Below are 10,946 nucleotides of genomic sequence, written 5' to 3' on the forward strand. Positions count from 1 at the left end.
TGATTCTGCTCATTCCCAAGTCCTTGTTCTCCCTTGAATGAGCATCTCACTTTCTTGTTTCTATGTAGTTTTGCTTTTTCCACTCTGGAGATGCCTGTGTTCTCTCCTGAACATATATATCTCTCTTTTCTCACATCTTTCTAGGCAACTCTTGTTCAATAAAAACCATTTTTCTGGGTCCAGAGAGATAGTATTGCAGGTAGGGTATTTGCCCTTTCAAGGGACCAACCCAGGCTTGATCCCCAGTATCCCACATGGACCCCTGAGCCTGTCACAAGTAATTCCTGAGTGCAGAGCCAGGAGTAACCCCTGAATACTGACTGCCAGGAGTGTCCCAACCTCTTTTCCCTCAAAAAATCTTGCTTCATCAAAATAAAATAAAGAAGTTACTTCACTTCCTGAGCCCCCTTACTACCTGGCACAAAGCAGAGAAGGGTCTAACCTTTTATTTCCTTACATGCCAATTTTTCCTTCTAGAAATGCATACCAAATCAAACACACACAAACACACACACAAAAATGCAAAGTCTCATCTATATGCTAGTCATCATAGCATCATTTAAAACAAAGTAGCTGGAAATAATAAAAGAATAATTGCATAAATTAGGATAGAAAATTGAGTTTTCAATATTTAATGCATCAGGAAATGCTTAAGTTAAACATTGAGTGAAAGGGGTAGCAAATTACAATTGTGCATACAATTAACTTTTTGTTCTTTTGTGATATCACCAAAAATAAAAATTAAAAAAGGAAGGCAAAATGATGCAGTGTCATGAGATTATGTTTGGTTTTGTTTGGGGTCACACCTGGCTATGTTCAGGCCTTATTCCTGACTCTGCTGCACTCAGGGATCAGGGGAGTCAGTCTAGGGTACCAGGAATCAATGCAAAGCAAGCACCCTACCCTCTGTGCTCTCTTTCCAGCCTCTGGACCATGTGATTCTGGGTACTTGTTTTTCACCTTTAAGTAATCTCTCTCTGCTGTTCTTATCTTCGTAAAAATTATGATTTTTAAGAAAGATTTAGCCCTGGGGCCAGAGCAATAGCACAGTGGTAGGGAGTTTGCCTTGCACATGGAATTCCTGGGACAGACCAGATTTGAGTCTCAGCATCCCTGAGCCTGCCAGGTGAAGGGGGGAGAGAGAGAGAGAGAGGAGAGAGGACAGAGGAGAGAGAAGAGAGGAGAGAGAGAGAGAGAAGAGAGAGAGAGAGAGAAGAGAGAGAGGAGGAGAGAGAGAGAGAGAGAGAGAAGAGAGAGAGAGAGAGAGAGATTTAGCCCTGATAAAAATGAGGAAAATAGGACACAATTCTTCGGGGGGACTTTTAAGAGTGCTCCAGAGAATGGGAATCCCACAACCTCAGCCAGCTGGGCCAGTAGTTCACGCACAATGTAAGGCCAATTTTGGTGCTGGGAATCCCAAAATTGCAACCTACAACTATACCACATGATGCTGAGAAGTAAATCAGAACAAGGCACCTAGTCTCTATTCTTTCTTTTAACACAGGGGATGAAGAATCTTCTACGTGTAGTCAAAAGCATATCCAAAGCATCACCTGCTGTTTCCACAGAGTAAAATGCAGGGACAGATAGGACAGTGGGTAGGGCACTCACCTGTCACACAGCCAACCCAAGTTCAATACCTGTCACTATATATGGTCCCCTGAACCCCCGCCAGGAGTGATCCCTGAGCACAGAGCCAGGAGTAAACCCCTGAGCATAACCAGGATGTGGCTTCAAACAAACAATAACAAGAGTGACCCTGGAAGGCTAGACTTATCAGTATTTAAACAAACAAACCAACAACAACAAAAATTAAATAAAAAGGCATTCAAATTGCCACGGGCAAAAGCAACTGATGAACAATCACTAAAGCAAAACCTAAAAAAAAAAAGGGGAACAACTGGAAGAAGGGTCCATTCAAGCCAAGTGAGCAACCTGGAGAAAGAGCTGAAGGAGTTCTCAAACCACTGCAGGAGGGCCAGAAGCTTCCTTGAGAAATATAAACCAGGATTCCTACAGGCAGTTGGTGCTAAATTGGAACAGGGCGCCAGAGGACAGGGTTCAGCTAACCTTCTCCATTTCCATGGGCTACAGACACAACAGTGAGAAGCAGGGGGCCAGTGGCACAAGCCAAAAGTCCCAAGTCCAAAGTCTGAAATCCAGCCTCTTCCTACCTTTGGAAGTGTTGCCAGTGTTCCTCTAAGAAGTCTCGCCAGCCACAGGCACTCTCTGCCTTTCTGCCCTGTTGAACACCCAGTGCCCTGGGACTGTGTTTGCATCAATGCTGCTGTGTGACCACCTGGGTCCTTGAGGGCAAGCACATCTCTGCAGCTGCCACTCCATTCCCCAGTCTGAAAGCCACTGTACTCATCACACACACTCAAAATGCACAAACCTGTGAAAGAAGAGACTCTCTGGGCTGCAATGATAATACGGTAGATAGGGTGTCTGTCTGCCTTACACAAAGCTATCCCGGGTAAATCCCTCATATTCCGCATGGTCCCCAGAATCCCACTGGGAGTGAGCCCTGAGCATCACTGGTATGACTCGTAAGAAGCAGCAACTCTTCTGCTTCTGTGACATCAGTTCTAGAGCAAAATAGACGTAATTTCCACTCTCTCTGCTAAACATTTGTAGCAGGAGTAGCAGAGAAATAGGAATGGATCTAGAAAGAAAAAGTTGGGGGTTGGAAAGATAATGCAGGGGACTAAGGTGCTGGCCTGCTATGCAGCCAACTCGATTGGATTTGACACTACATGTCCCCCAAGCATCATCAGGAACAGTCCCCCAAAACATAGCAGAGAGTAGCCCCCAGTATCAAGTGTGACAACAGTTCTCACCAAGAAGGAAGGTTGGAGCATAAGTTCTGAGTTCTATCCTAACCACCGCATGGTCTCCTGTTTCAGCCCTGGTGGACCCCAACCCCACTGGAGAAACCCTAATTCAAAGATAACGTTAATAACAACAAAGAGAGGGCCCGGAGAGATAGCACAGCGGCGTTTGCCTTGCAAGCAGCCAATCCAGAACCAAAGGTGGTTGGTTTGAATCCCGGTGCCCCATATGGTCCCCCGTGCCTGCCAGGAGCTATTTCTGAGCGGACAGCCAGGAGTGACCCCTGAGTACTGCCGGGTGTGGCCCAAAAACCAAAAAAATAAATAAATAAAAATAAAAATAAATAAAACCAGAGAAACTTGTGGGTGGATCATACAAACAGCCCCATTATTTATTTTAGAGTTATCGCAGTTACCGATACCACTTCTACAATAATCCTGATGGCCAATTTCACAGAAGGGAGCTGCAGTATTTGGAGGACATAGGCATCAGGCTGGGAGTCAACCCGACCTCTAGTCCTGTGAATGATAGTCCCCACCTGTCAAATGGGAACAATCATGCCTCCAAAATCAGGAGACAGGATGGTGCTGGTAAAAGACAGCACCAGGAGAGGATAGGGATGGTAACCTGTGCCAGAAGTGAGCTCTACATTTCTGCTTGCAAATTAAAAAGGGATGTCTACTCTGGACACAGGGCTCGGCCCTCACCAGGAGTTGGATGCAAACCATGAATACTAGATTAGGCAAAGCATTTGCACTCTGCCCAGTGAGGACTTTTTTTCTAATGTATTCCCCCCCCACTCCAGGAGGGCTCCCCAAGCCAGGGCTGCGCCAGTTCTAGGGAACCAGGAGAGGCCTCTAGTGTGCTTTTAAACTCTCCCCAACGTGGAGGGGGAGTTAAGAAGTGATCACTGGTCACCAAGTAGCCTGTGACCTTGAGCTAGTCCTGCTCTGGGCTCCACAGTTTCCTCTTCCCTAAGGGGGAAGGAGGGTTCCATCCTCTGAATAGTGAATTCCTGGCAGGTTTTCAACTGTACTGTCACCTGCTCAGCTTGGTTCAAATGCCCGGCCGCTGTGAGGTCTAAGGGATACCTACCTCCAAGGATTGGCCAATGCTCTGCTGCTATGAGCCCCCATAAGCCAGAGGACTAGATCAGGTGCCCCAGCTTTGGGCTTCTCTGTCCAGTGTGTGTGTTGGGGATAAGGGAAACCTTTCTCCTTTCTGCGCCCTCCCTCCACTCCCCCATGCTGGAGCAACACCACTGGCTATCCTCCAGCTATCAGCCGGCTCAAGTGGACAAATAAACATTTCAGAGAGGCAAGAAGAATTAAATCATTTCCTAACAACAAAACCCGCCCACAGGCTTCTCCCCAAAAACATGCCTCTTAATTCCATGCTGATGAACAGGCTAAAAACAGCCCCACTGCCTTCCCGGCCTGACACTTGAGAATCACAATATTTTATTTTCGCACTCCATTGTACTAATAATGCCTTTGCAGAAGTAACAGCGATAGCTGCAAAGATCCATCCATAGCCAGGGCGCTTTCCAAGAGATTTTTTTTTTTTTTTTGGAGTGTTCTTTGTGTCCTGATGCACTGGAGGGGCTAGGGCCGGCCGGCCTGCACCTGGGGCTACTGGGAGCAACGCTATCCTGTTATAAAGCGCAAACACACACACATACACATATACACCCAAGGTCTACCCCCTTCCCACAACAATAAAGTATCCCGAAACATTTCATGCAGCCACGCCAGGCTAAGTAAGAATCAACCGTCTATCTTCTGCAAGGATAAGAAAGACACGTTCCGATCTGGGGGGTGCGGGGGGGGGGGCAACCAGACTCAGCCAAGGGAAGGGGATCGGTGGGACTCCCGGGGACAGCTCTGCAGCCCCGTTAGGCAGCGCAGAAGGCGCAATGCTGCTGGGACTGGCTTTCTCCTGCGCCTGCCAGAGCTGGGCCCCGAGAAGAATGGAATGAAATGGAAGGCGCATCTCGGGTGAGGATGGCAAAAGGGGGGCGGCGGGGAAGGAAAGGCAGGCGAGGCTGGGGCTGGGGGTTTTGAAGCACAGGAAGACAGGGTGGCAGCGGCGGTGGGCGCAGGGAAGCATGGCATGGCACGGCTTACCTGGCTGGCACTCCGTGGGCCGGACCAGCAGCAGCAGCAGGAGCCAAGGCGGCGGCAGCGGCAGCAGCAGCCGCCGGAGCAGCCCCGGGCGTTGGGCGCCCGGCCCGCGGCAGCTCTGCGGCCCCGGGAGCAGCGCGACCCCGGCGCGGGGCTGCCCGCCCATGGCCTCGCCGCGCCTCGCCGCGCCACGACGCGCCTCCCCAAGGCGCACCCGGCTCTGCGCGCTCGGGCCCGGGACGCGCGGCCGCTGCGGCGGGGACGGGGGCGCCGCGCACCGGCGCGCAGGGAGGCCGGCGAGGCGAGGCGAGGCGAGGCGAGGCAGGGGAGGGCCGGGGGGACCCGGACGGGGACTCGGGGCCGCCCGCGCACGCCGGCCTCGCCGCTCCGCCCCCTTCGGAGCCTCCGAGCCGCTGCCCGGCAACGCGCGGGCCCAGGCGCGGGGCGGCGAGCTCCACCTCCCGGCCGGCCCCGCGTCTGTCTGCTGGCGGGGCCGGGAAGGGGCGCCGGGTTTAGGGGGTCCCCCCGCACCGCACCCCGAGGACGCGCTCCCGGGAGGCTTCGGAGCTTGGAGAGGAGCGCAGCGCGAGGGGCCTCCGGCTGCTCCGCTTCGTTTGCAGTCGGGAAGCTTCTGCACGTGGGAAGGGGCCTGCAAATTTCGGGGACAAAGCCCGAGCCCGAGCCCAAGCCCAGTCCTTGCCCAGGGCCTTCAGGTCCGCAAGGATTAAGGGGAAGTTGCAGGGCGCTGGGCGGGACACCCTGACCCCACCCCAGGGCGCCCCGCATCTTACAGGCTTTCTGGAGGCTCCTGCCACTGGGGAAACCTAACTGAGCTGGACGCGCACAGTCAGGCCCTTTCAGAACTGCAGAATTAGTCTGGGAACGACAGGGAGGAAAGCCCCCAAGAGAGTGCCTGGGTCGTCGAGGGCTTGCCCAGGGCTAACTCTGTTAACTCCCCCTGTGGATTCAAGGTCTTGCATCTTGATGCCACCCTCGTGGCTCTTGGCATCTATCTCTCTGGTGGGTTGTTAGCCGCACGGTGGACTCTTGAGCTGAGAGTCGGTGGCACTGGATAGACAATGTTTCTTGGGGAAGGACTGTGGACAAGGTAAGTGTGAATGATGTAGGTAGGAAAAAACAAAAACTCCTCTACTCTCCAGCTGGGCTCCCCTCACAGTGAGGCCCCAGCCTGGATGTTCCTAGCCCAGAATCAGCATCAGACAACGGGGCCCAAGATAGATGGATGCATGGTCCCAGGGCGCTGCCCCCACATACACATACAATAGCCTAGCAGGAGAGATCAAGCATGACCCCCTTCACACACCCCAAAAAATCAGTAGAGCAGGTGGAGCATTTGCCTTGCACGTGACTGGCCCAGATTCCGTACTGGCACCCCATATAGTCCCCTAAAGTGGTCCATGAGCTCAGTCAGGAGTAAGCCCTGAACAATGCCGAGAATACCCCCCCAAATAAAAGAAAGATGGTCAGAGAGCTTTTGTCCCTCATTTAATCCCTAATTTCATTTGTCTTTATTCATACCTGTGTTTTAGCTTTCCCGCCATCGGAAGAGGATATATACATACTAGACCCCAACATGCAAATCTCTGAGTTCCTGCGTGTAGGGTTTGGATATCGGCCCACAGAGCCCAGTAACCACACAGACTAGTCCTCATTCTCTGAAATCCCCACAGCAGCGCTTGGCCCCAGACTTCGGTCCTGTGCTGAGTGTCCAATGGTCTTGTTCCTCGGTCTTGTTCCAACGGTCTTGCCATAATCTGTGATGAGTGTTGCCACATTAAGCCTCGGAGGCAGGGGTTCCCATAGCCCTGAGAAAGTCCCTCCTGGTTATTTGTGTTGTAGAGCTTGCAAGCTAAGGCTCTGGCCTCCAGTCACACCTAACATCCACACAGAAGCACACTTATACCTAAACCCAAAGTCTTCCAATGAGAAGATTCCCTCTCCAGACTCTGGCCAGTTGGAGAAAAAAGGAAATGTTTGCCCAGCCATTAAGAAGGGTTTGGGGTCAGAGTGATAACAAAGCAGTAGGGCATTTGCCTTGCACATGATCATCCCTGGAAGGACCCAGGTTCAATCCCAGCATCCCACATAGTCCCCCGAGCCTGCCAGGAGCGATTTCTGAGTAAGGAGCTGGAAGTAACCCCTGAGGACCACCGGGTGTGACCCAAAGCAAACAAAAAAAAAAATTTTTTTTTTTTTTTGGTTTTTGAGTCACACCCAGCGGTGCTCAGGGGTTACTCCTGGCTATCTGCTCAGAAATAGCTCCTGGCAGGCACGGGGGACCCTATGGGACACCGGGATTCAAGCCAACCACCTTAGGTCCTGAATCGGCTGCTTGCAAGGCAAACACCGCTGTGCTATCTCTCCCGCCCCAAAATATGTAATTAAAAAAAAAAAAGGCTTGACATCACTTAGAAATAAAAAAAAAAAAAGCAACTTGGAGATCATAGAAATGACTCACAGTCACAACTCAAAGGAAAGTGAAAGGTGTCAGGCAGATAGAACCCTGCTGATCTTATTCAGAGCTTTCTGCCTCAGCGTTTAGAAAAATATCTCCCAAGCCTCTACCTGACTGGATGATAGGTACAAGTGTGTGTATGTGTGCGTGTATGTATGTGTGTAAAATGTGTGTGTGCGTGTGTGTAAAAGTGTCCCAGGCCTCTACCTGTCTGAATGGTAGGTACAGGTGTTTGTGTGTGTATGTGTGTGTGTGTGTGTGTGTGTAAAGTGCGTGGTTCTGTGTAAAATGTGTGGGTGTGTAAAAATATGTCCCAGGCCTCTACCTGTCTGGATGGTAGGTACAGGGTGTGTTGTGTGTGTGTGTAAAGTGCGTGTGTGTGTAAAATGTGTGTGTGTAAAATTATTTCCCAGGCCTCTACCTGTCTGGATGGTAGGTACAGGGTGTGTGTGTGTGTCTGCATGTGTCGTGTGTGTGTCTATATGTGTCGTGGTGTGTGTGTCTGTCTGGATGGTAGATACAGGGTGTGTGTGTGTGTGTGTGTGCATGCATTCATATACTTGCCCTCACTGTATAAATACAAATTCCTATACAGATATATTTGTTTGAAGAGGGGTGAAGACAAAGTCAATGATGCAATGAATCTAGCAGACATATTTATGCACCCACATGTTAGTGCTCTGAAAGAAAGATTGGGGCAATCTAGCTATTCTTGTCTCCTCATATAATAAAACAAGCTAAGGCACAGCGGATAGGGCATTTATTTGCCTTACACGCAGCCAAGCTGGGACGGGCCTGGGTTTGATACCCACATGGTCCCCTGAGCCTGCCAGGAGCAATTTCTGAGTACAGAGCCAGGAGTAACTCCAGAGCACCACTGGGTGTGGCCTAAAACCCAAAAAAGAAAAGAGGAAACAAGCCAGAGAGGTTAGTTTTAAAGAAACTGATAGGAAGGAGCATCTTAATAATAGTTCATCTGGGGCCGGGCGGTGGCGCTAAAGGTAAGGTGCCTGCCTTGCCTGCGCTAGCCTTGGACGGACCGCGGTTCGATCCCCCGGTGTCCCATATGGTCCCCCAAGCCAGGAGCAACTTCTGAGCACATAGCCAGGAGTAACCCCTGAGCGTTACCGGGTGTGGCTCAAAAATAAAAAAAATAATAATAATAATAGTTCATCTGTCTTGCAAGCCTCAAATTTTCGTTTGTTTTGGAATCATACCTAGCTGTGCTTGGGATTCTTTCCTGGCTCAAGGAACTATATGGGGTGCTGGGGATTGAAGCTGGGTTGGTCACATGCAAAGCAAATGTCCTACCCACTGTATTATGGCTCCAGCCCAGTCAGATTATACCTTGTTTTACCCAAAGATCATCCCTGGTTCCTTTGTGTTTGTTTACAAATTGGATTTACCCCAAAACAGAAATTGTCTTACTTGGAAACCTGGGTAAGACTGGCTCAGGATCACCTGAGCTATCTGCCCTTATACTGTCCTTACTGCCCACCTAGGGGTGATCTCTATACTCAATAAAAAAGACAGCTTGCTCTCCATATGAGGTAGAAGACTACATGTGTTTCACCCTCAGCCTGGTTTGGATTATTTCATGCAGCAATTCTGCCTCAGACCTACTCACCCAGGGTTGGAAATACATAGCGAGGGGCATATTTACAAGCCCCAAGGTGTTTAATCTGACACCACCTCACAAGCAGCCAGCATGATCACAAGGCACCAGTACAGGAAGTATGCAACCACCAACATACCACAACCAGGTGTGTGTGATCTCTGGGCATGCAGCAACATAAAAATAAGGTGGGTGGGGGAGCAGTGGTACTAGAGGTAAGGTGTCTGCCTTGCATGCTCTAGCCTAGGACAGAGTGCGGTTCGACCCCCAGCGTCCCATATGGTCCCCCAAGCCAGGAGCAATTTCTGAGTGCATAGCCAGGAGTAACCCCTGAGCATCACTGGGTGTGGCCAAATAAACCAAAAATAAATAAATAAGTAAATAAGGTGGGGGAAGAGATCCTACTCTTAAATAGTTTTATTTATGTTTTTGGTGACACCCTCCAGAGCTACAAAGATATTCCCAACTCAGTGCTTCAGGTCATTCCGGTATTCTAACTGTTCTAGGAATCACACACGGTACTGAAGATTGAATTATTGTGTGCAAATCATGTACATAGCCCTTTAAGCTTTATTCCCATCCCCCAGAATAGTATTTCTAGAAAAGAAACCAGTAATGCACTTCCTTTGTAATGGTTCCCATAGATGTCGTTCAAGGAATAGTCACTCAAAAGAAGACAAGTGTCTATAAAGGCCATTTGTTGCATCTAGTGACTCTTTCCTGGGCATGTAACTAATACCAGGCAGTGTATGAACACCAGTGATGCCCACAGCCAGCAAAGCAAAGCCTTGCACTGCGACTTGTACTTGCTAGTGAGAAGGGATAAGCAGTAAACATAAATAAGCAAAGGTTCCACTGGTGAATCTTTGAGGCTCCTTAAAAGATGAGGCTTGAGGGGCCGGAGAGATAGCATGGACATAAGGCGTTTGCCTTTCATGCTGGCGTCCCATATGGTCCCCCGTGCTTGCCAGGAGCAATTTCTGAGCATGGAGCCAGGAGTAACCCCTGAGTACTGCCAGGTGAGACCCAAAAACTACAAAAAAAGAAAGTAAGTAAGAAAGAAAGAAAGAAAGAAAGAAAGAAAGAAAGAAAGAAAGAAAGAAAGAAAGAAAGAAAGAAAGAAAGAAAGAAAGAAAGAAAGAAAGAAAGAAAGAAAGAAAGAAAGAAAGAAAGAAAGAAAGAAAGAAAGAAAGAAAGATGAGGCTTGGAGCCAGGAGTAACCCCTGAGTACTGCCAGGTGAGACCCAAAAACTACAAAAAAAGAAAGAAAGAAAGAGAAAGAAAGAAAGAAAGAAAGAAAGAAAGAAAGAAAGAAAGAAAGAAAGAAAGAAAGAAAGAAAGAAAGAAAGAAAGAAAGAAAGAAAGAAAGAAAGAAAGAAAGAAAGAAAGAAAGAAAGAAAGAAAGAAAGAAAGAAAGAAAGAAAGATGAGGCTTGGGGCTGGAGCGATAGCACAGTGGTAAGGCGTTTGCCTTGCACACAGCCAACCTGGGACAGACCCTCGTTCGATTCCCAGCATCCCATATGGTCCCTCAAACCTACCAGGAGTGATTTCTGAGTGTGGAGCCAAGAGTAACCCCTGAGCACCACCGGTTGTGGCCCCCCACCCCACCCCTGCCAAATGAGGCTTTTGTGGAGAGCTGACATCTGCTAAAGCCACTTTTAAAAATAGTACTAGGGAGCTCTTACACAGAAATTTCATTACCTTCTTTTTTGTTTTGTTTGTGGGACACACCTGGTAGTACTCAGGTCATATCCAATGAACCATATGAGATACTAAGTGTAGCAACCGAGAGAGAGAGAGAGAGAGAGAGAGAGAGAGAGAGAGAGAGAGAGAGAGAGAGATATGCCCCCCCCCAAAATGCCAAACCTTTTCTTTTTATTATTCAGAGGCAAATGTCA

The 10,946-nt window shown here is 49.3% G+C and overlaps 1 protein-coding gene across 1 annotated transcript in view; it reads right to left on the bottom strand.

Annotated features, from left to right (window-relative positions):
* KIAA1549 (KIAA1549 ortholog) overlaps nt 1–5,001 on the bottom strand; it is a gene marked incomplete at its 5' end in the record, with an annotated part of 126,773 nt that extends 121,772 nt beyond the window's left edge. The window contains 1 exon segment of the mRNA XM_049782727.1: nt 4,959–5,001. Within this exon segment, the coding sequence (XP_049638684.1) occupies nt 4,959–5,001 (43 nt within the window).
* Nucleotides 5,002–10,946: the final 5,945 nt, after the last annotated feature.

This window comes from Suncus etruscus, chromosome 1 (assembly GCF_024139225.1).
Source record: "Suncus etruscus isolate mSunEtr1 chromosome 1, mSunEtr1.pri.cur, whole genome shotgun sequence".
NCBI lineage: Eukaryota > Metazoa > Chordata > Mammalia > Eulipotyphla > Soricidae > Suncus > Suncus etruscus.